This window comes from Bombyx mandarina, chromosome 04 (genome assembly GCF_030267445.1).
Source record: "Bombyx mandarina strain Sakado chromosome 04, ASM3026744v2".
Classification (NCBI taxonomy): domain Eukaryota; kingdom Metazoa; phylum Arthropoda; class Insecta; order Lepidoptera; family Bombycidae; genus Bombyx; species Bombyx mandarina.
In genome coordinates, this window is record NC_143211.1 from 9,139,865 (window position 1) to 9,162,831 (window position 22,967).

The 22,967-nt window shown below is 35.7% G+C and overlaps 4 protein-coding genes across 4 annotated transcripts in view; 1 reads left to right on the forward strand and 3 right to left on the reverse strand.

Moving 5' to 3' along the window:
* Nucleotides 1-222: 222 nt before the first annotated feature.
* Nucleotides 223-3,917, reverse strand: LOC114252757 (ankyrin repeat domain-containing protein 39). Its single transcript, XM_028187381.2, has 3 exons — nucleotides 3,776-3,917; nucleotides 2,563-2,781; nucleotides 223-1,481 (listed from the first exon to the last, which is right to left on the reverse strand). Exons 1-3 carry the CDS (start codon nucleotides 3,882-3,884, stop codon nucleotides 1,285-1,287), a joined length of 525 nt encoding a protein of 174 aa, XP_028043182.2. The 5' UTR covers nucleotides 3,885-3,917; the 3' UTR covers nucleotides 223-1,284.
* A 21-nt stretch (nucleotides 3,918-3,938) lies between these two features.
* Nucleotides 3,939-4,253, reverse strand: LOC114252759 (uncharacterized). The gene has a single exon (XM_028187383.2). It carries the CDS (start codon nucleotides 4,251-4,253, stop codon nucleotides 3,939-3,941), a length of 315 nt encoding a protein of 104 aa, XP_028043184.2.
* A 42-nt stretch (nucleotides 4,254-4,295) lies between these two features.
* LOC114252758 (uncharacterized) lies at nucleotides 4,296-5,128 on the reverse strand. The gene is made up of 3 exons (XM_028187382.2): nucleotides 4,826-5,128; nucleotides 4,575-4,678; nucleotides 4,296-4,490 (listed from the first exon to the last, which is right to left on the reverse strand). Exons 1-3 carry the CDS (start codon nucleotides 4,905-4,907, stop codon nucleotides 4,296-4,298), a joined length of 381 nt encoding a protein of 126 aa, XP_028043183.1. The 5' UTR covers nucleotides 4,908-5,128.
* Nucleotides 5,129-15,591: 10,463 nt separating this feature from the next.
* NGR-A31 (neuropeptide receptor A31) overlaps nucleotides 15,592-22,967 on the forward strand; it is an 88,883-nt gene continuing 81,507 nt past the window's right edge. The window contains exon 1 of the mRNA XM_028187537.2: nucleotides 15,592-15,924. The gene's annotated coding sequence lies outside the window, so the exon portion shown is untranslated. The remainder of the gene's footprint in view (nucleotides 15,925-22,967) is intronic.

Here is a 22,967-nt window from a genome sequence, read left to right on the forward strand (position 1 = left end):
GATATCTGGGATATTTTAACCAATATTGTTGAAGGAATAGAAGTATACTCTAATTAAATTGGGCACTAAAATGTTTGCACAAATCAATAAGGGTATTCAGAGATATAAAGGGAAACAAATAAATAGGAATGAGAAACCTAATCTGAAGGCCTTAATCGATTTTTAAATTATAAAAAGGAGTGACGGGAATAAAAAATACCGAGAAATAAAAATGTACGGGAATTAATAGTATGTATTAAATTTATTTAAAATATTACAAAAGTGTATGTGATTAAAAAATATTTTTTGTGTGATCTCAAATGTGTCTACATGATAATTTAAACTCATTCATGGGGTAAACATAGTCTTAGTGATACATAGTATTAAATAATATATATTCGAAATAATTGAATCAGTTTGTTATGATACACTTGATTACGTTATTGAGGTTTTTTATCATCGTTGGGGATGCTTGTGAATTTAAAAAGTATACTAGTACTATTAAGATAAAAGTTCTAATTAAATTCAATACATGTTATAAAAATGATATGACATTTAGATTAAATATTTCTTTTAAAGACATTTAAGTTCAAAAGAGCGAAATATGTAATTATTATGTAAGTTTTAAAGCTAACCTATTAAGTAATTATAATAAATAATTTAAGAAAGTTAATATACATTCACAAATAGTTTTATTTATTTAAAAAAATATTATACATAAATATGCAGATTTTTTTTAATCATAATAACAAAGTTCGCAAATGAATGCACTAACAAGTTTATAAAAATCATAAATTAATTTATTTATTAATTTCTAAAATAAAATAGAATATTATTTAACATAGCATAAAATTGAAATGCAAAACAAGATACACATCTAAGTAATAGAAGTGATAGTACTCAATATTATTATTTATGAACATAGCATAAATCACAGTTTATTTAAACTATGTATATTATTTAAAATTAAATGACTAATGAGTCGACTATTATCAAAGGCGGCAATCTGACTTTTGGACAATGATTGGTAAATCAGAAAAACGAATTATTGACTTTGTATTCCATTGGCAGTCACAAAACTCTTCGGAACGACATCTTAGATAAATAACAGGTTAACTATTTACCTTTATTTAATGCAGGTTTTGAACCGTATTCTTTGAAGGAGACGATTATATTCAAATAAATCTGTATTGACATATCAATAAAAAATTTTTGTCCAAATGTACAGATTGCCGCCTTTGATAATAGACGACTCTAATATTAGAGTTTGTCTAGATGGTCTTACAAATTTTCATTTTGATTTTTTCATGAAATAAATTCAGTAGCATAATGTCCTTTATTGTTTTTTATTAATTTGAGATCAGGGCAAGCATCAAGCAGTATGGGTATCAGGTCCAATTTATTATTTTCAACTGCCTTGTGAAGAACTGTTTGGCCATCATTATCTTGCAAGTCTATTTTCGCACCAGATTGTATTAAGTATTTCACTACAAACACTTCACCTAAAATATAATACAATAGTATAAAATTAACATAAATATGCCATTTTAGAAATTATGATAGTTGTATTGGCAATTCAAAATTATTTATTACTCTTAACAGTACCATTACATACTGTTAACAGGCAGTTTACATTATATTCATCTAAATTTAATACTAAGAATAGTTAAACATTTATAGAAATCTTCACTTTAATGATACAGAGTGGAGAATTTGTTCTTGAAGCCGAAACAGGAATACAATAATGGAAGTAAAGTAAAGCATAAATAAATGTTGCTTTTGTATGTAGCTAATATTTTGTGAACTCACTGTATAAGAAATAGGCAGTTTCCCTCTCACCAATAAAATGTAATTTAACATCATACATAATATAGTTAGTGTCTGCAATGATGAAAACGTTCAATGAAATCCATAGTTTAGTTCATTAAAAATCATGCCATGTTGCTGCAAAAGACTAGTACTAGTGCAGATTCACTAGTTACCCTTCATACATATCAAATAAAATAAAACTGCTTATGCCAAACTCGGTCTTGTATAAAACCGGCTGAAGGGTGTTTACAAGTTGCCAGCTGTAAATTGTGTATTCGTGATTAACTATTAGCTTACTAAAATAATTTTACTTTTTACTTGTGTACATATATTGTTTTTACCTGGTGTTAAGTGGTCACTGGAGCCCATAAACACTACTAGCAAGGTAACCACATTGAAACCTGAGTTCCAAGTCTCAGTTTTCAGTACAAAGGCTGCTTTACCCTTCAAACCGAAACGCATTACTACCTCATGACAGAAATAGGCAGGATGGTGATACCCACTCCTACCTACGTAAGTCGTAAATGTGAAAGTCAATCTTGAACATTTAAGTACGCATTTCATCATACAATTGGTAATTGCCCTTTGGTATTGTTCACCGGCACAGTTGCATCGATACATACAAATGCAGCGCCTGTCTTATCCCGTAGGTCACGACGTCTTTATTGGGCTTCAATTCCTGTAGATATGGCACAACAAATTTGATAAAAACCCACTAACTTGCCCATGGTACCCAACTGAAAAAAACCAAGAAGAAAAATTTTCACTAAATACCTGCAGCTACAGCTTTGTGGAGAGATGTCACTTTTCCGTGGGTCACTGCATTAATGTTAGCCCCATTTTGTAACAATATTTTGCAGATGTCCAAATGTCCACTGCGAGCAGCATAATGTAAAGCTGTGTAGCCAGAATTGTCAGGAGCATTGACTATTTCTTTGGCATTGTTTGCTTTGTCAATCAAATACTGAACTCTGTCTTTGTCCCCATGAAATGCTAAATGTATTAATAAGTTAATTAATTTATGAAGCAATTACAAACTGATTTTAAATAAACTCAAATGTTTGATGCCCTGGGGAGGGGAATTGATTGAGATGATCCTATTATCAGAACTCTAATGGTTAGCACAGGTCTCACTAGATTACAATTCATCTTTACTACTCAGAACCACAGTATTGATTTAGATTTGAAAGGAGTGAGTGGCTTTGGAAGGGGCTCTGTTTACTAAGGTGTATATTTAGGCAACAGCTTAGTTGTACCTGTGGTATTACAGAGGTTCTTTTAAGAAATGACTAATTATTGGCCATTTTAAAAGTGAAAATTTATTCAGTCACAAAATATTACTGAATGGATGTGGATGAAACTTTGCAAAAAGGAAATAATGAGGGGTGAAAGGCTATTTATGTGGTTAAAGCGAAATTTTTTAAACTATATGACAAGAATCTAACTATACTACATAAAGGTTAAAATTTGGAAAAATATAAAAACAAAAAAAACACTTTAGTAATTGGAATGGGGTAAACTTAATCTAAGTTCAATTAAAAACGTTTAATTGTTGATGCAAATAGTAACTACAAAGGCGGTAACTGTGACTACAAAGACAAATGTTGATATGAATGTTGCTTAACCAAATAGCCCCAAATAGCTCAGATTACATTTGACCCCTCAATATGTAATCTGAATTAACTTATACAATACTTTTTATCACAGTAAATATTGTGACCCAAGCAATTATTGGTATATCTGCTATAAAAATTACAATTGTGTTTGCTGTTTTGTGATTAAACATGCCCAAACAGATTGTAGCTTTCAGCAACAGCTCTACATCACTACAAACCATATTATGGCATATATATAAATATCAATAACAAAAAATGTTACACAAATAAGTCATCTGTCACTTGCAGTTATCGGTTTGAGGTAGTTTCACTATAGAGAAAATTTTACTTATTGGAATAGTTTTAAAGTGGAAAAAAGTTTTCAAATTTACCTGCATACCACAAGCCCCTCTCCCAATCCATTTCTGTCAATGTTTGACATACTGAGGAATTAGTACTAACAACTGCACAATTATTATGATCACAGTTTTTGTGTGACATTGTTAATTATTTTAACAGTACTAAGTAAAATATATCTGATAATGTATGTAAAGTTCACAGTTCACGTTGCATTGTCCAAGTAATTTCTGTATCTCCTGTGGTTGTTACTACTTTGTACCCAAGTTGAGCTAAAGAGTTTATAGCATCAAGTACATTAGCTTTAATGGAGACACCATTAACAACTACTCCGGATCCCGGGTACTTTTTTGTAAGAGCTTTTATTTCTTCTTCACCTAGTCCAAATACAGAACTGTCATTCGCATGTAAAGAACCTTTTATAGCAATGTAAACAACACCATCTTCAGTTATTGGTGCAATTGATGCATTTATCAAGTTGCTCAAAACATTCTGGCTGCCTTTTGATTCCATATTATGAATACCTTAATCAAGTTTTATTTTGAAGTAAAATGTTTAAACTTCGTCGTCTTTATTTGAGTGATAGTTGCTCAAGTGCATTGCTTCTTTACTAAAATTGGTGATGTTGTCTTGCTCAACAATAATTGAAGGTTCTGGTTCAGAAAACTCTTTTCTCATTGTCCACATATACTCATTATAATCTTGTTTAACTGCTGTTGAACTAGAAGCAACTACTTTGTAACCCAAAACCTGTAACGTAAATTAATTAGTGTTGTATGGCTAAACTGCCGTGAAGGAGAGAAGTTGAGTCATCAATTTTATTATATAACTCACTTCTAAAGCACTCAGTATAACGCAGGGATGTTGTAAGTAGACTATTGTGGAATTGTCACAGTACCCTCCGCACGCAAATCTCTTGAGTTCTTCTATATCTTCCGCTACGAAAACATTTAATTCATTGATAAAAGAAAGAATAAAAGCTAATCAACACAAAAGGGCATGTTGCTTAAACATGAAAGGAGTAACAGTTCATAACTTTTATCTTATCATCTTATTGGAAATATTGTCAACAGTCAACAACTTACCTTTCAAGCCAGACACTAACACGCGCCAAGGATTTTTGTGTCCGTAAGAGGCCAAATTACCTCTAATCAAAATGTAGGGCATTGATTACGGATATAGTTACACTTAAAAAGAAGATTTGCATCCACTGAACTATAAATGTTTATATAAACAATTTATTTACAAAATAAAGGTTCACTAACGGCACAATGAAAAGAGTTCGATAATGAAAACATAGATAATATTATTTTTACACATAAACTAGAATTGTCTAAAATAGAAACACGAAAACCCAATTCGTATAGCGGTGTTGCCAGCTCCCAACCATAGATTATAGTGATTATACACTTAATATATTCGAGACTCCCAACCATATTAGTTTAATACCAGTCACTCACATTCGCACGAATACGTAAACCCGTAAGTGTAGGACGACATTTGCAAATGATTGTGCAAAGTTTCGCTGCATTCGTGGTTTTCCAAGCTGTGTCGGTTTTTTAACAGACATCAAAACGCGCGAACCGCGATCCTTCGCGTAGTCTCCTACACATTCGTGTGACCAGTTGCGCCCAGGATTGCGAAGGCAACGGATGTTTCGCTATTTTCATAGATCGTGACGTCTACTGTGTAGCGTATCTTCATTAAAAGAAATCCCATAAAAACAGCATGGCTGTTAATGATGTCTGGGAAAGAATTCAAAACTATTTTTCTCTTCAATGTTCTATTGGCGAATTAAAAAGGAGGAGAAATTCGTGAGACATTCGTAAACAAGTGTGGGAGGAAGCGCAAACGGGTTCGCAAATTGAGTACCGAACCCATTTGCACAGCCGCTAAGTTTGCGAATGAATGTTTGACGGCCCTTCACATGCGCGCAAACATTCGTACAATGTACGAATATTTGCGCGCATGTGAGTGGCCGGCATAAACAATAAGCGTTTTTAAAAGTATTCAGGAAAAAGCGCGGGAAACTTCGGATTTGCTGGTCGTTTTTTTATAATTAAAATTAATTTTTGATGTTAATTGGATCAGTTGGGTAATATAGTGTTAATATTTTAGTATATTTGTATCTATTTAATCCACATATTATTATTTTCTTCGTAGATTTGGTAAGTTATACTTATAATTTCTTAGCTTGTATTAATGTTTGATTGAATGAAATAACTATTGATTTTAACTCTGGAATAGATACTGAGGGATCCGTACTAGATTCCGATTTCTCTTACCCAACTAGAACTAACTCCAAAAGAAAAAGATCACAATATGCTAGTAAGATCTGCAAGCATTGCAAGAAGAAAAAAAGAAAACATCTTAAATCTGCTATTGATAGTTTTGAATCAGATTTGGGTTGTGATTTAAATGTTGTTCTGATTTTCTTTTCTTTTTTTAGCATGTATGTAGCTCTAACGAGGCGATGGTCTGATCTGAATCCTAAGGCATTGAGAAAATCTAACTTCCTTAACTTTTTTGGTTTGTTCGATAGGATAAAATCTACTTGATTTTTAGTATTTTCATCGGGAAACAGTCATGTTCATTTACGATTTTTCTGGCTGGCATTAAAAAATGAATTCATGATCGATAATTTATTTCCAAGGCATATTGCACAAGCTTTTCCCTTCTCTCGCTTCGTTTTCCGTATCCGAATTTTCCCATGACTATGTTTTCGTTCGTACTTGTCTGACCTACCTGAGCGTTAAAGTCGCCGATAAGAAGAACATGTCTGCTTGCCTGGCTTAGCGCTGTTTCTAAAGTTTCGTAGAATAAGTTGATATCCTCCTCTGGTGCTCTCTGTGTAGGGGCGTAAGCTTGTATTATTGACAGTGTCGCATTGTTACATTTAATCTGCAGCATAGCTACGCGTTCGGATAGGCCCGAGAAGCTTAGTATCTTGTTTTTATGTTCTTTCTTAACTTGTGGCTGTATGGAGGCGCCAGGCTTGTATGGAGTGGGCTTCCAATCCATACAAGCCTGGCGTTTCCCCTTTGTAGCAGAAGATATAATCTTCATGTTCTTTAATGTAGCATCCCATTCTCCTGACTTCTGCCAAGCCTAATACGTCCATTTTTATTTTCTGTAGCGAGTATATCAATTCTACATATTTATGTTCGGATCTTAATGATCTAACGTTGAATGTGCCAATCTTGAGAGATGTATTTTTTTCCTACCTACGCCGAAAGTTCGGTTTTCCTTCCGCCGTACAGGGAAGAAAGTCTAACTTTTCCTCCCGCTGTACAGGGAAGAAAGTGTAACCTTTTCTCCCTGGGTACAAGTGCGCATGCGCGTTAGTGTCTACGTCTGCTCTCACGCACCTAAAATTCTCCGCCATTGTTGTGCTCGGGTTGCATTTGCAATATTGTGTTTAGTGTAAAAGTGAAATAAATAAAAGGTAATAAAATTTAATAGTGAAGTTTTAAACAAAGATGATTTCATCAGACAGTTCTTATTTAATTAGTAGTAGTTTATTTAAAAATTAAAAAACAGTTAAATTGTGTTTTTATGAGTATGAGTAATAAATGAGTAACCCCCCGCCAGAGCTTCGCCCCTGGATCCCACCGGGGTCTTCCCCTGGATCCCGGCTCATTACTCCACGAACTTTCGGCCTGGTAGGAGAAAAAATAGTATGTGCAACGCGGGAAAAAAGTAGGACATCCCATCCCGGGTGTTTCACAGGCGGGAGGAAATGTCCTACTTTTCTCCCTTGGTGCACAATGTACTATTTTCTTTTAACTGAGCTGGAGGGTTGTAGTCTTTGCTCCCACGGCGACTGGCCGGATTGGGAGAGACGAAGAGGGCAGGGTTCGTTGCTAATGTTTTCTAAATCGCTTACCTGAGAGGGCTTCTTGTCGGTTTGTGGAACGAAGAAACTAGCTATATCTGACCTGCTTATCTTATTCTGCTCAATATTTATCTTATACTCTACTTATCTTTGCGTTATTTTGAGTAGCTGGAGACGGTGTGAGCATTCTCTTTTTGGACTGTTGATGTTGTTTTGGTAGTTTATCTTTGAAAATTATTAACTTATCGTATTAAATGATTCTAGCCTTTCCTTCCTGTCTGAGTTCTTCCACTGTAACTTTCAAAGGTTTTCTTATCTCCAAAACTTTTTTGGGATAATCTTCTTGTATGTAATATGACGTGCTTGCCAGAGATTTTTTATTTTTCAGGATCTCTATCTTTTTTTCTAATGTGGTAAGGACTACTATGATGGGCCTAACTTTGTTTCCCTTCTTACCGATACGTTTAACGTTCTCTATATCGTATTTCTCACAAGATAACTTCATGTTCATCGTTATGATGTAAGCTACTTTTGTATAAAGCTGGAAGTAACATCTCTCTTCTTCTTCTATCCCGAAAAATACTAAATTTCTCCTTTGGTTTTCTCTCTCTAAGTAATCTATTTGTTTTTCTTGAATATTCAATTTGTTAACTAGGTGTTTGTACTTTTCGTAAAATTTTTCATTGATGTTATTGTTAATACTCTTTGTTAATTTTTTTTTAATTTTCTCATCTCTTCCTTTTGAAGTTTTTGTTCGATTCTCAACAGATAGCGCTGAATTGAAATCGGAATAGTGACTTTGCTTACACATAATAAATATGTTTGAGATTATGATATTCTAAGAATATTTTATAAAGCACTTAACTTTCTTTTTTCTGTAAGTATATTCTTCCACTAGTTTCTCATTGAATTATTTTTTAATTTTTCTTGATTTGTAAGTTTCTTGAAGTACAAATAATCGCTTTGACACCGAGCACTTGGTTGCATTTAGAACATTGTTTAGCGAATTTACTGTAACGTTTTTTCACAAAGTTTCTGAACTGATTTAAGCTTTACGTTCACTTCACAAAGTTTTAAACACTATTTCTGCAGTAATTTATTTTTGAAAACAGATTGAACTTCTGTAGATGTTAACAAGGTGACGTCTACTCTCCTATGAGTAGAAAAATAACATACGATTCCAATCACACAAAAAAAGGATTGCGTGGTTTTATGAAACCACGGTAAAAGTGAAACCTTTTTCACATTATAGACATTTAACTAAAATTTTTTTGAATAATATGCCATTGCTTAAGGGCAAAAAAATCGCTTTATCAATCTTAATTTTATACTTAGAAAATTGGAATGATAATGGGAAAGGATCAAAATAGACTAAATCCCCAACTAATATTTTTATTGAACCCGCCGCCATATTGGCCTTGGCTGCTTGACGAGCGCCTTTCACTTTATCCCTACTCCGCGGCCGACCGTCATGCGACATGCAACACACAGGCGAAAAAGTTTGAGACGATGTAATAAAAGTTTCACTTTAGTGTACGTAATAGTATACGACGGAGAATCTGGTTCCATGTCGTTTTTAAAATGATGACGTCAACGTGGCTGCCGTCATTATCTTCATTATTATGATTTCCTTCCATAATGTCAGTAACTAAAAGTTACTTTTCCAAACAGTTTCTTTAATTGAATTTCTGTGGTACAACAATAATAGCAGCGAGAGCCAGCCTGTCGGCTGCTCAAATCGGAAAGTGTAGCCGCGTCGTCGGGTCGTCGCGTCCCTTTACGGGGGCCCAGGACTGGCCTCGGGGCAACCCCCTCTGTCCGGGCTTGGGCTCCTTGCCTATCTAGGCAGGAGTGATTTTTTTCCCTACCTATGCTGATAGCCTTGAGAAGCTTCACCCTAATGTTTGTAGGTGAGCTCACGGGGCTCGAACCGGAGAGTTGCTAACACTGGCCCTAGCAAGAACAGTGCTTCGCAGAATCTACCATTGGATCGGAAACGCGACCCACTGAGAAGAGCCGACGAGAAACTCAGTTGGCTAACGGGAGTGATGAGCTTGCTGGTATGGTTCTATATATGCTGGCTGTATAGTGAAGGGACGGTGTACGTCTTCACCATCGTCTTACTTCCTCCTCCTTCTTCTTCTTCTTCTTCTTCCTCTTCCTTGGACTTCCTTCTTCCTTCTTCATTCTTCGAGGGGACGGCTGCTTCTCTCCTTCATTTTTTTGTGGCCGCGACAATAGCCACTCGTAAAAATCGCTAGAAATTGCTAAATTTAATAAGAACTACATTTACGATATAATCTCGCGTTTTTAATTGTCATTATGTTATTATTTCTGGTGTTTCGAATACTTTACAGTTTTCGTGATGATAAACGACTAAGGTGTCATTCGAAATTTGAATATTGTGTTAATCACCGTTTATTTTTACCACAAAAATGTTGAAAAACGATGTCAACGACTCGATTGCTAGATTAATAAAGTAAACGTGAACGGCCATATATGTATTTTAGATGCCTAATAAAGTTTTATTGCCTACGAATGGGCAAGGTATGTAGGTACATAATATCAAATTTAACTATTACGACAAAAGTAACGGCTTACATTATTTTATTTGCAACATCATCTAACGATCTGCCGAACATTAGGAGTGTTAAATGATTACAGTCGTGTATAATGCTAGTTTGTTTATTTTTAATCCACAAATAGTTACACAGAGCATGTTTCAGGGCTGATGAAAATACTAAAACGTAAGCAAATAGGCAGAAGGATTTATTTTTAGAAGACTATTAAAACATTTACAAGCATGAAAAGATTATGATGAAAATAACATTAAACCTATTGAAGTTATTTTTTACGCCAATGAAGTATAGCTTTTTTCTAGCAATTCAATATAGGGGGAAAAATGGTTATAGAAGAGTGGATATCACTGTAAAAGGGTGATGAATAAAATATTAATAAACATATTACATTAGTCTAAAAAAAAAATTGTTGCAAAAAAAAAACTTGTGAATGGCCATATTCACGCTTTCCTTGGTGACGCTGCTGACATTGTGCTAAGATGAATCGTTACTACTACCAACAACAGCGAAAAGTTATAAGTATTGGTAAAAAAATCGACAATCAACGTATCGTTCGTCGAAGTCGTCGTGGCCTAAAGGATAAGACGTCCGGTGCATACGTGTTGAGCGATCCCAGGCGGGTACCAATTTTTTTAATGAAATACGTACTCAACAAATGTTCACGGTTGACTTTCACGGTGAAGGAATAACATCGTGTAATAAAAATGAAACCCGCAAAATTATAATTTGCGTAATTACTGGTGGTAGGACCTATTATGAGTCCGCGCGGGTGGGTACCACCGCCCTGCCTATTTCTGCCGTGAAGCAGTAATGCGTTTCGGTTTGAAGGGTGGGGCAGTCGTTGTAGATGTCTATGGGCTCCAGTAACCACTAAACATCAGGTGGGCTGTGAGCTCGTCCCCCCATCTTAGCAATAATAAAAATAAAAAAATCGTTTAAAGTAATAATATTATCTGGTCCTTCTTTCAATTTAAAACCAGAAAAAACACATTTACACACTTTTAATGAAAACGCAATAACTGACTATTGCGGGCATAAATGTTATCAGATTAACGTCTTTATATTTCATTATAGCTCTTTACATTTTGGGTAGCCAAATATTCTGGGGAAGATGAATATACGGAGGCTCGGATGGCTTGCACATGTATTGCGTATGGAGCTGGATCGGGCTGTAAAACGGGTGTACGCGGGTGTACCGTAGGGAGGCCCAAGTACCGCTGGTCTGACGCTGTGGAAGGAAAGTTACGTGAGCTCCAAGTGTCGGACTGGCAAGCTGTTGCGCAGCGCCGGGATGAATGGCAAAGTTTATTGTCGGAGGCCAACTTCGGGATCATAGCGCTAGCGCAGTAGTAGTACTTGTTGGGTGCTGTAGATGGGCGGACAAGCTTCCGGTCAGACAGACAAACAAACTCATTATAAGAATACCCGTATTTTGCTTTTATTCAAGTGCAAATAGCAATATAAAGCCAAATATCTGTCAAAATAACTCAACATACAAAAATTCAATGTATGTACATTTAAAAGAAGGAGGTGGTCACGACCCTCAGTATTGAGGAAACCGAAGCGAGAAGAAGAACATTAATTTTTTTTAAATTTCTATCTCATGTAATGTTCCTTTGGTTTTAATTCGATGAATGAAAACTCATGTCTGAGTTAAGCTCGCCTTTTGTTCATACCATTTTGACCTTTTTTGTACTTTTTTTATGTCTACAATAAAGAATTAATAAAAGCTTTATAAAAAACAGACGGTAGCTTTATAAAATTATCTAGGGGTTTTTGGCGGGAACGCGAAGAGCGAAATTGTGTGAATTGTTTTATTTTGATCATTTTGTGTTTTTTCGGGTTTAAACGGTGTGATAAAGGTACGTACGGTTAATAAGCCAACCGTTTAGCATCTATGAAAGTGCACAAATTTGGGAAAATAAAGCAAAACCGCTGGATATGGCTTCTTAGGTTATTACAAAAAGTCCGTTTAAGTCTCAGTATATATATTATAGCCATCATTTTATTGAGGATTTATTTAATCTAATCTCGTTTCATTTAATTTCGTCCCAATTAATTACGGACTCCAATAAATCAACTTCATCTCATTCCGATGCATATAATTCTTTATTTAACAGAATATTTATGTATTTTATAATTTAAGATTTTTAAACTCGACATTGGTAACAATGGCATCGCAGGAAGCCAATTGCCATACAGGTAACCCCCTTATAGCACGGTAGATACGTTACTACAAAGTCCCGTGTTGTGCAAAACCGTGTCATATGAGACTAGGAGCCAAGCAAATACAAAAAGGATAGTATTTTTTCTGAATGAAACATCTCAACCATGGCTGTATGTTTTTTGCATATTATAGATTAAAATAAGCAGTAATTTTTTTGTTATTCCCGTATATTGTCTGTTCATAATGCATAATTTAATAATAAATAAAATAAATCAAATACAATTTTAAATAAAAATCTTGATTTACTTAGAAGAAGAAGAAGAAGAAAAAACTTAGCTAGGTAGCACGAAACAGATTTAAGTTTTCAGAATGTTTATTATGAGCTAAATACGTTCTGCCTAGTCTATTATTAACATGCGCACGAATTGCTTACAAAACGGCCTTTGTCTTTGCTTAAAGCAACAACCTGTATAATTATCTATTTAGGTGGTTTTCTTAAGTTAAACAGTATTACACCACACTTTGTTGACCCTCTGTGTTCTCATGAGTATCATAATTTGGAATAGAATAATTCTACGTTATCTTGTTAAAGTTGTTCTCATCTTTATTATTATTCAATTCAACAATTTCAGCTTGACGTTTGAATAAGTTTGGTACAATAGCTTGATTTTCAACCTGTATGGGCAAGTCGGATAGCCTTGTCGAACCGTTTGTCTCGATATCGAGTCGAGGGAGCTCATTTATATCCCCATTCAATTACGGACCTACAATGCTTCATCTTCGCCCGTTCTGATTCAGTTCATACATCAACAACATCCTCCGGTTACCGCCGAGTCAATTAGCACTCTTTGCCAACCAAGTGTGGTGATCACTCATGTACCACGTATCAACATCGACTCCCTTCAATCACTTCAGTCCCGCTTCTGCAGGAAAGCCGTCGAAGTATCGTTAGGAGAAACGTGTTCGTGAGGAACATCGATTTTCATGACGATCGGGGTCTCGAAACCGTCAGGAAATTACTGAAGTAAATATCTCAACGCTACTTCGATACGACATGATCAACCTCTTGTTTTGACCGCTGAGAGTTCTAATGCGCGTGTTAGTCACCGTCGACGACCTAGACCTGTCCTTTCGGGTTCATGTGATCCGTTTACGTTATTGTTAGACAGTTCTAGATTTAAAGCGGGGTCAGTATCACTGAGATCACTGTTCTCATCCAGCTCAACGCAAAGTTCGACATGAAACCTAACCCATTACGTCAGCCTCCTGAGATTCTTGCGAGTTCCATTCATCGAATCGAGATTTTGATTCTGTAGTAAGCATTCGAAAAGCAGCTGCGTTTGAGTTGTCAGGTCTCTTTCGGAAGCGCTGGGACTTTTTTACTGGTGGGAGAACCTCTTGTGAGTTCGCACGGGTAGGTACTACCACCCCGCCTATTTCTGCCGTAAAGCAGTAATGCGTCTCGGTTTGAAGGGTGGGGCAGCCGTTGTAACTATACTTGAGACCTTAGAACTTATATCTCAAGCTGGGTGGTGCATTTACGTTGTAGATGTCCATGGGCTCCAGTAAGCAATTAACACCAAGGCGGTGAGCACCCATCTAAGCAAAAAAAATGGTGCGTGTACTTATGTACGCGCGTAAGAAGTTATACTTTATTTTTATTATTATTATTTTTTTTAAAATCAATTTGAAAAAAAATATCGATTAAACAACATCCTCAAACACGCATATTGGACATCACTTTTCTTTACATCGTATAAATTCGGTAATTCTCGGTACGGTTCGGAAAGTTCACCTGCGGCCATATTGAGACTCGCCACGTTACGTCGGTCGTATTGTAATGAGTGATTTAGGGGGCTACTTCTTTCTGTTAATTTTGTGTCACGGTGCGCGCGCATCGTAAAATTTCACTCTCATAAAGAAGTATAACTTCAAAAAACACTCATCCTGACAGAGCCCGCCTTCGTCCACCCGCAATGGCGCAGCTGGGAAGGGCATCAAATTATTGGCTGTCCCAAAATATTTATATATAATATGTATATGAACTTTTATGGCTGTGAGACTTTCATGTGGGGACGTTTGTATGTACTCGTATGTTTGTCCTCTATGCGTTCCTAAACCGTTCATCCAGTTGTAATTAATCTTGGCAAGAAACCTTTCCTAAGTTCCCAAAAATAATTTTGGGAACTTAGGAAAGGTTTCTGTCTTAGTATTATCAAAGTACGATACGTGACATGTGATTAGTATCACAAAATCGGTATTTTATAATACAATTAGAGTAACAGCAGAGCGCGACGGGTTACTCTATTTAAACATAAAATCTCTGAACGTATCTATGATAGTATCCTGTTGTAATATGAATAGCGTAAGCGTAGATTATTAAATTTTTTATTGCGTAAGTGTGACGAAGAATCTTAAATTATTAGATCACAGGGCAATTAAAATCATACTTTGCCATAATGACACCCCATCTAAAGGGAGAATAATCTGTGCATTTGACAAGTTTTTTTTTCATATTATGTAGGTCTTGGTTTTGCGTGGCAAACAAAATAATAAAAACCCACTGCAAATTTAAATTTAATAATTTTATTAATTATATCACCTGTCTAATATCTCAATTTTTAAATTAATGAGTGGGTCAATTTTGCCAACCCGAAGCTACTTCTAATTGGCGCTTTTTCAACTGACTAAATTCAAGTAAAGTTTTCAATTCGAGCCATATTTTTTATTGATTTATATTACTATGCTTACATATAGTAAACATTTTTATGGAAAATTGGCTCTAAAATTCTCTTTAGATCAAATTAAAACGGAAACCACTTGGAGTTAAACCCGAATGATCTAAATAAGAATCAACACACCCCGTTTAATTTTAACGAAAAATTCAGGAGGCATTATGTTCAAGATATCGGGAAAGATCCTTTTTTTTTACTTGAAGTCTTTTTTTAAACGAAAAACAATTAAGATCGTAGCTTTCATTCCTAAAATATTTACAGTAAATTCTGACACAAAATATTTTTGAGCAAGTTTACCTGACATTTACGTTGTTTCCGTACATTTTAGTAAATGAACGACGGGCTATAAAATAAACTAGAAAATTTCAAGATTTATGTATTTAGTATAAGATAAACATTCTAAACTAAAGACGAAATGCAGGACTTTATGAATTTTCTTTGTGGAAAATATGATTTTCATATGTTGTTTTTCACCCACTGTGCTGCTATTTAAATTACTCAAAACACGTATGCTAGAGGAAGGAGGAAGCATCAATCTAGTAGCAGTTTATTTTGAATTCGACATGTTTGAAAACCGCTCTGATCAGCTATATTCAGCGCGTCTATGAAAGGGCTGCGCTTTCATTTTCATTTCACATTCAGTGTTCGTTTAGGCTGACTCGAGTTCGGTCGCAGAGCTTTCTGTCCGGGCCGCCGTGAACATCACCAGCCCTAAGCGTAAATTTCTGATGTATGCCATGTAGAGATGTAAATGAAGTATCTTTAAACTGTAAAGTGATTTAAATAAATAGTCAGATGAAAATAAACAGTTTCAAGTTCTGAATTGTGTTCTACTTTTCTGGTGTTTGGTCTAGGCGACTTATTCGAGGTGAGGAATTTTTGGTATTTTTGATTTTTTTTTTTAAATGTATGTTGTAATAAATTATGCCGAATATTTTGCAAATTATATACAACAGCGTAGAATTATAAATACTACTGTTTTAAAATAGTTTGTGCAAATTAAATGATTAAAAACAAAGTAAATATAATACTCTGTGTATAAATTTGCTGATTTCAAAAATATCTTAATCAATTCACAAATAGATTTTAACGTATAATAATTTTGCGTGAATACCTTTTTTATTTTTTTATTTAAAGTTGGTCACAATTTGTTATCATATTTTTTTGTTTTATTGCGTACGTACGTGAATGAGTAGGTACGAGACTCAGAATGAGTTCCTGTAGTGTCAAGTGATTATCGGAGTTATATACATCACTGCCATCACCGGCCTTAATATATGAGGCCGAAAACTCAATTGTATCGCAAAACGTTTGCTTGTCCTTCAAACCGGAATATTTGACTGCTTCGTATCGGAAATAGACAGGCATTATTCTTAATGTTTATCCGTTTTCCCCACTCGTTTATATAATACTAGCTTTTCCCGGCGACTCCGTTCGCGTGGAATAGTTACTTTGGCATAACGCTAAATTTTACGCCCACACTTCATTTACGTAGAAAGTGAAAATATTTTTAAATTTTAGAATGTTAAGGAGCTGTTTAAACCCCTATTTTGAAACATTCTTTATTGGTGCTCCATTGGTGGTATTGGTCTTACGGTGATGTTATATAACCTATAGCCTTCCTTAATAAATGGGCTATCTAACACTGAAAGAATTTTTCAAAGCGGACCAGTAGTTCCTGAGATTAGCGCGTTCAAACAAGCAAACAAACTCTTCAGCTTTATAATATTAGTATTCGTAGTTTTCCATAATTCACTTCCGACTACCCGCGTTTGGAGGGTTCAAATGAAATCCTCATTTTTTGAATATTACTTACACCTTATTGGTATTAGGACCTCTTGTGAGTTCGCGCGGGTAGGTACCACCGCCCTGCCTATTTCTGCCGTGAAGCAGTAATGCGTTTCGGTTTGAAGGGTGGAGCAGCCTTTGTAACTATACTGAGATCTTAGAACTTATATCTCAAGGTGGGTAGCGCATTTACGTTGTAGATGTCCATGGGCTCCAGTAACCACTTTACACCAGGTGGGCTGTGAGCTCGTCCACCCACTTAAGTAATAAAAAAAATAAAAAAAAATCCTGAAGGTATTACAAAGGAATCTTCGGAATAGAAAGATGGCCGCAGATTAAATTTTTTAAATGTTTTGGCAGTCGTTTACAAGCGGACATAGTAGCGCGTATTTTATGTATTATCGACATTTTATCGCTGTGTAAATTTTAAAACGGCAGTTTAATATCCTTCATTCTGATTTATATTTTTGAAATGTATGTGTTTTGTTATACAAGCTACTAGATATAAACATACATACACAGGTTTACATTTACAATCCGGTCGCAATCAAGCTAGATAATTTTACATGATAAAAGTCCTCACGTCCTAGGATCGGCGGCGATATTTACGTTGTTGTGCTTACGAGCTCTAAGTGGGCCATGATCTTCGTCTACCCATCCAATTGAATAAAAGAAATCTAGCTACAAATTGAAGCTTCACTGGCTTAGTAGAAAATACGATGGTTGTTCTTGTAATTATCCAATTAAGTCGTAGTTCTATCCAAACAGAGGCGGGCACCAATTCTACTCAATATTTACATTAATTCCTAACGTTTAATATTTACGAACATTGACATTATATGATGATGGAAGGTATATAGCATAACATAATTAAATGGAGGATAAAGGAGGAGGATAAAGCAAGATGCAATTGTGGAGCCTATTTGTGCCGTCCGGATGGTACCAGTATTACATTTATTTCTTGCGAAGTAGTCACATACTATGGTTTCAAGGATACGGTAGCCTTAATTTATTTATCTAACTGTTCGTTGTATATAAACGGTAATACTAAAAAATAGCACGAAATAAGATAAGACAAAGTGAATACAAAGAGCAGTTTTATTGCTAAAGTGATCTTTTCCAGACCGCCTGTTAAGAAAGAAAAAACGCATTTATAATTAAAGCGGTGTCATACAATGAATACAGCTAAAATTAAATAAACTAAATTTATTATAATATTAAATACATACATAGATTTGGATATTACTACAATTTATACGTACCTATAAAATTGCTAAATACATGTATAAATACTTTCTTAAAAATACGCATAGATACTTATGCAACGAAATAAAATAAGAAAGTAGTAGAAGACATAAGACAACATATGACAGAATCATAGGAACTAGAGGTCCCGCAGTAGTCGAAATTCGACTATAATTAATTGGAATTGTAAGTTTGTACACTATTATGATTGTATTTTATACTTCTATAATCACAAATTTCGCCAAGACTACACTATAAATACTATTAACAAAGACAAACAATATTTAATCTCAATTTGACAACAGACGTCAAGAAGAAAAGTTTGACAATAAATAGTATGCATGCGTGTGTGCGTCAAATACATGGTATGTAGTGTATGTACTGTTTTCTTTATTGATTTAATGTATCTTTTATGAATTATTTTTAAAAAATATTAGCATTGTGCACTTCTTCTCCATATTCTCTATAAGTGTGGAAAATTTCATACTCCTCCGTCCGCGCAATTTTCGTAAAAAAGGATACAAAGTTTTTGCTTCACGTAAATTATTTCCACCGTATTGTAAAATAAATTTGAGAATTCTATTTCATTTCATGACTATAGGACGTTGTGGTGTTTATAGGTTCCGGTAACTGCTTGATATCAGACGTTCCGTGAGCTCAATTACCCATTTACTCTAATAAACAGATTCAGATAAAGATAAATAAATAGATGAATAGAGAATCAGGCTTACAGCTTCATCAAACTCCATCTATCCTGGTGAAACTGGAAAGGCGTCCGGGCCACCAGTAATAAAAACTTCAATCATAAAAAAAAGTTGGCCGTGGCTTGGGTGACAAACAAAAAAAACAAACAGTGACCACTTACCATTACGTGAACCGTATTCTCGTCTGCCCACAAAGGTTATACAAAAACAATTTAAAATTTACTCTAGAAATTTATTTTGCATCGATGATAATCTTACTGGTCGGATTGGATCGGTAGTCCTTCTTCATTTATTAAACAATACCTTTTTAAATTTAAAATGTACCCCTGAAATTTCTATGATTCTTCTGAAAACGTTCTTTCCTTTAAATCAGATTCGAATAACTCGTTATAAGAAACTGGAAAGTTTCACGAATGTTGATATAAAAAAATAAATCAAGATTCCACTTAAAGCAATCGATTTGATGATTTGGTAACCATGTTTTTAAATGTCAGGAAAATTTTCAAGTACATACATATACTTTTAGATCGTGTTGGAGAAGTCGTTGACTTCACATCTCAACTATGTATTATTCATACCCGATCCTGTAGACAGAATGGTAAATAGTCGACGTCGCCCAAAACAAATAATTACGGATCCACCCGATCCATTAACGTTGCTTTTAGGTAACACAAGCACCGGTTACCGTCCTCGTCGAACCCGTCGCTTGCGACGAAGTGCTCGACGAGCGAATTAACCCATAGACACAGCCCACTGAGTTTCTCGCCGGATCTTCTCAGTGGGTCGCGTTTCCGATCCGGTGGTAGATTCTGCGAAGTACTGCTCTTGCTTAGGCCAGTGTTAGCAACACTCCGGTTTGAGCCCCGTGAGCTCACCTAAACGTTAGGATGAAGCTGAAATAGCCTCTCAAGGCTATCAGCATAGGCAGGAAAAAAAAGTATAATAAATACGTTAAAGTAAGTTATAATATGTAAGTTAAAAGCTAAAACTGTTAAAAGTAATAAGATTATGTATATATAATATGAGATTTAACAAATCGATTAATCTTGTTACAATTTTACATTTGTCAACTTTTCATAAAAAGCTTAGCGTCGTGTTGGAGAATAAAATCAACAGAATCAAAGGGATTGTTGTATTATTAAAATCAAAGCTTCACGTACAAAGTATTGAACAGATAGGTAAACAAAAACACGTTAGGTAAAATCTAAATAGGTACAATTATTCATCACCTGTGTAAAATATTTTCTGCACCAAACAAATATTAATTTGTAGGTTTGTCTGTTTGTTTGTGCGCGCTTTACGCGTTCGCGTGTCTTTCGTCAGATTGTTTTAAACTCTTTACTTTGTATTGTTGGCACATAAGGATATCTATCATTCAGGAATAAAAATCAAAGGAATCTACGTATGACCGGCGGCGAGCGATTATTTTCAACCAATAGATGTATTCCATAGATTTGATTGCCATAGCGAAGCGTTACTAAGAATCCCTACTTTCGAATTGAATCCATTAAAGGCAGGCATTTACTGAGTTTTTCAGCGATGTGGGATAAAAGCGTACCTGGTAATTTGTAGTTACTATGGGCGCGGACTCGAGTGTAATCAGCTTATTACATTAATTGATCCTGAAACACAATTTAATTAATTATTTACCTAACTTTTAATTATCAAAGATAATTAACTTTTAATTATCAAAGATAATTAACTTTTAATTATCAAAGATAATTAAAGTAGTGTAATAAAATCAAAGCTTGCCAAATTTATAATATGTGAGACATGCAGGACGTTTTGGTCTTGCAAATTCTACCTATTTCTGCGATGCTTTTTTATGGGATAGACTAAATAGCTCATAGCTGAATAGTATGTACCTTAACATTCACAATAGGACGATAATAAGGGATCGTACATAAACAAGCAAAGTGTCGTGTGGTAGAAAATGTTCGTATGTATTATATCATTGAACTTACAGATACAACGGATTCGTTGCTACGGTTTATTTATTGAATAATTTCCTTTGACTATAGCTACCCTTTTAAATCCACACGCCGAGTCTTAATATAGTTCATTTTATTGGTTTCGTGTAGCTTCGACATTCTTGTAAACGATTTTGGCTAGTGGAAACAGGGTCAGAATATTAAGCATCTAATTGCGTTAGCTACTTTCTAACAAAATATTTTTAGATATTATGCTACTGATAAATGTAATTGAAACAAACCTACTCTAATAATAGTGGCGATAGCGCTATCGTACAACATATGATATTTGACAGATGCTTGAATCTCACTTACGACATTTTCAAGATGAGCTTGCATATATAATATTACAGTTTCGAACAACATTCGGACCGTCGGATTATCGAACCTAATTCTCGTTCGGCGGAAGACATTCCCTTTATCGTATACCTACCTCAAAAAAGAATACATTTAATTATTAAAAAAATCAAATGTATTAATAAATAATTCAAATGTATTATTAATAACACAATTAATTTGTAATACGTAACGAGCCTAAGAGCCGAATATATTCTAATTATACGAAAATCGGCACCGATTCACAAACCTTTTTTTATGAATGAAGGATTACTGGTGGCCCGGAGGCTTTTCCAGTTTCACCAGGACAGATAGGCGAGCAAAGGCTCAGCCAGGAGGGGTGGGATTCGCTAACAGCTGTCGGAGCGCCTTCAAAGGAGACCTAACAGTTCAAGAGCAGCTGCTTCGTGAATGAATCTACTACCGGATCGGAATCGCGACCCGCTGAGAAGATCCGCCGAGAAACTCAGCGGGCTGATGTATGGTTGGGTTGCACGTCGAACTCTTAATCGAGTTCTACGAGTACGGTTACCGTGGTCCCTAAGCCTGCTCCAATGTTAGAGCTGAAGGCGTCTAATGCAAAGGTTGGATCTAATGCAAATGGTATTGGATCTGACGGATCCGTAAGGACGCGTCTAGGGCGACGACGGTGACTGGCTCCTGCGTGGTCAATGTTCCTTACGAACCACGGAGCTCCGACGGCTAACCTGCAAAAGCGGGATTGTAGGGATTGGAGGGTATCTATGTGTGTGCGGGCCACGTGAGCGAACATCACACTTGTGTAAGTCATGACGGGATTTATGCAAGTTTTGTAAAGTGTCACGAAGGGAGATTTTACTTCGCTTACAGATCATAGGATAAAGTCGACCGAGAATAAACGCGCGGTCGTGCACTGTTTTATGTGTGGGCGGAATGTCATCGATGCATCCAGGATGACTCTCAGATACTTAACCTTCTTGGTCCAGGGTATTGGTTGGCCGAAGAAGGTGATCGGGAGTGTGAGATTTTTCCTCCTAATGCGGGAATAAATACGGCTTGAGTTTCCTCTTTGAAAGAACACCGCAGTGCTTTTCCCTTGGTTGATATCTATGCGCCATTTTCGGAACCACTGTCCGAGGGTTGCAGCTGCAATCTGGAGTTTCCTCGCGATTAGAGACTTGTTTCTAGTCGAGTAAACGGTCGTGTCGTTAACAAATAGAAGCGGGTTCCTTCGACTCGATATCGAAAAGAGCGGTTCGACAAGAAGTCCCGTATGATGAGCACGAGACTGTCCAGCACGTCCGTGTTGAATAGTTTGTAAATCAAACCGTTGTGCCAGATTTTCTCGAAAGCTTTTGTGACGTTGAAGAAGAGAGTTCCCGTGTAGAGCGGTTTTGGTCGGTTAAGTCCTACGAGAACGTGCTGCGTGAGGGGGTGCACCTGTTGTACGCATGAGTGATTTGCGCGGAATCCGTATTGTTCATCGAAGAGAATGACCTTGGATGAGACGAAGTCTCTGAAGAGTTTGTAGAGTAGACGCTCATACAGTTTGGCTAGAGATATGAGGAGGCTAATCGGGCGGTAACTCGTCGGATGGTTTTTGGGTTTACCGGGTTTATGTAAGCCGATAACGTTCACTTCTTTTCACACCGCGGGAAATATATAGTTCGTTATAGCGGCGTTGAAAATAGATGCAAACATCACGATGAGCTGGGCGGGTAGAAGTTTAATAACGCGTTTAGATATACTGTCTGAACTGGGAGCCTTGCAGAGGCGTAGGTCTTTGAATCACTGACCACTTAGTAACTGAAGCTATAAAAAGTATCATATGCTCATTTTTGGTTAGGCAGTTTGCATAATTAATGAAAATGAGTGATTAAACACAAAAT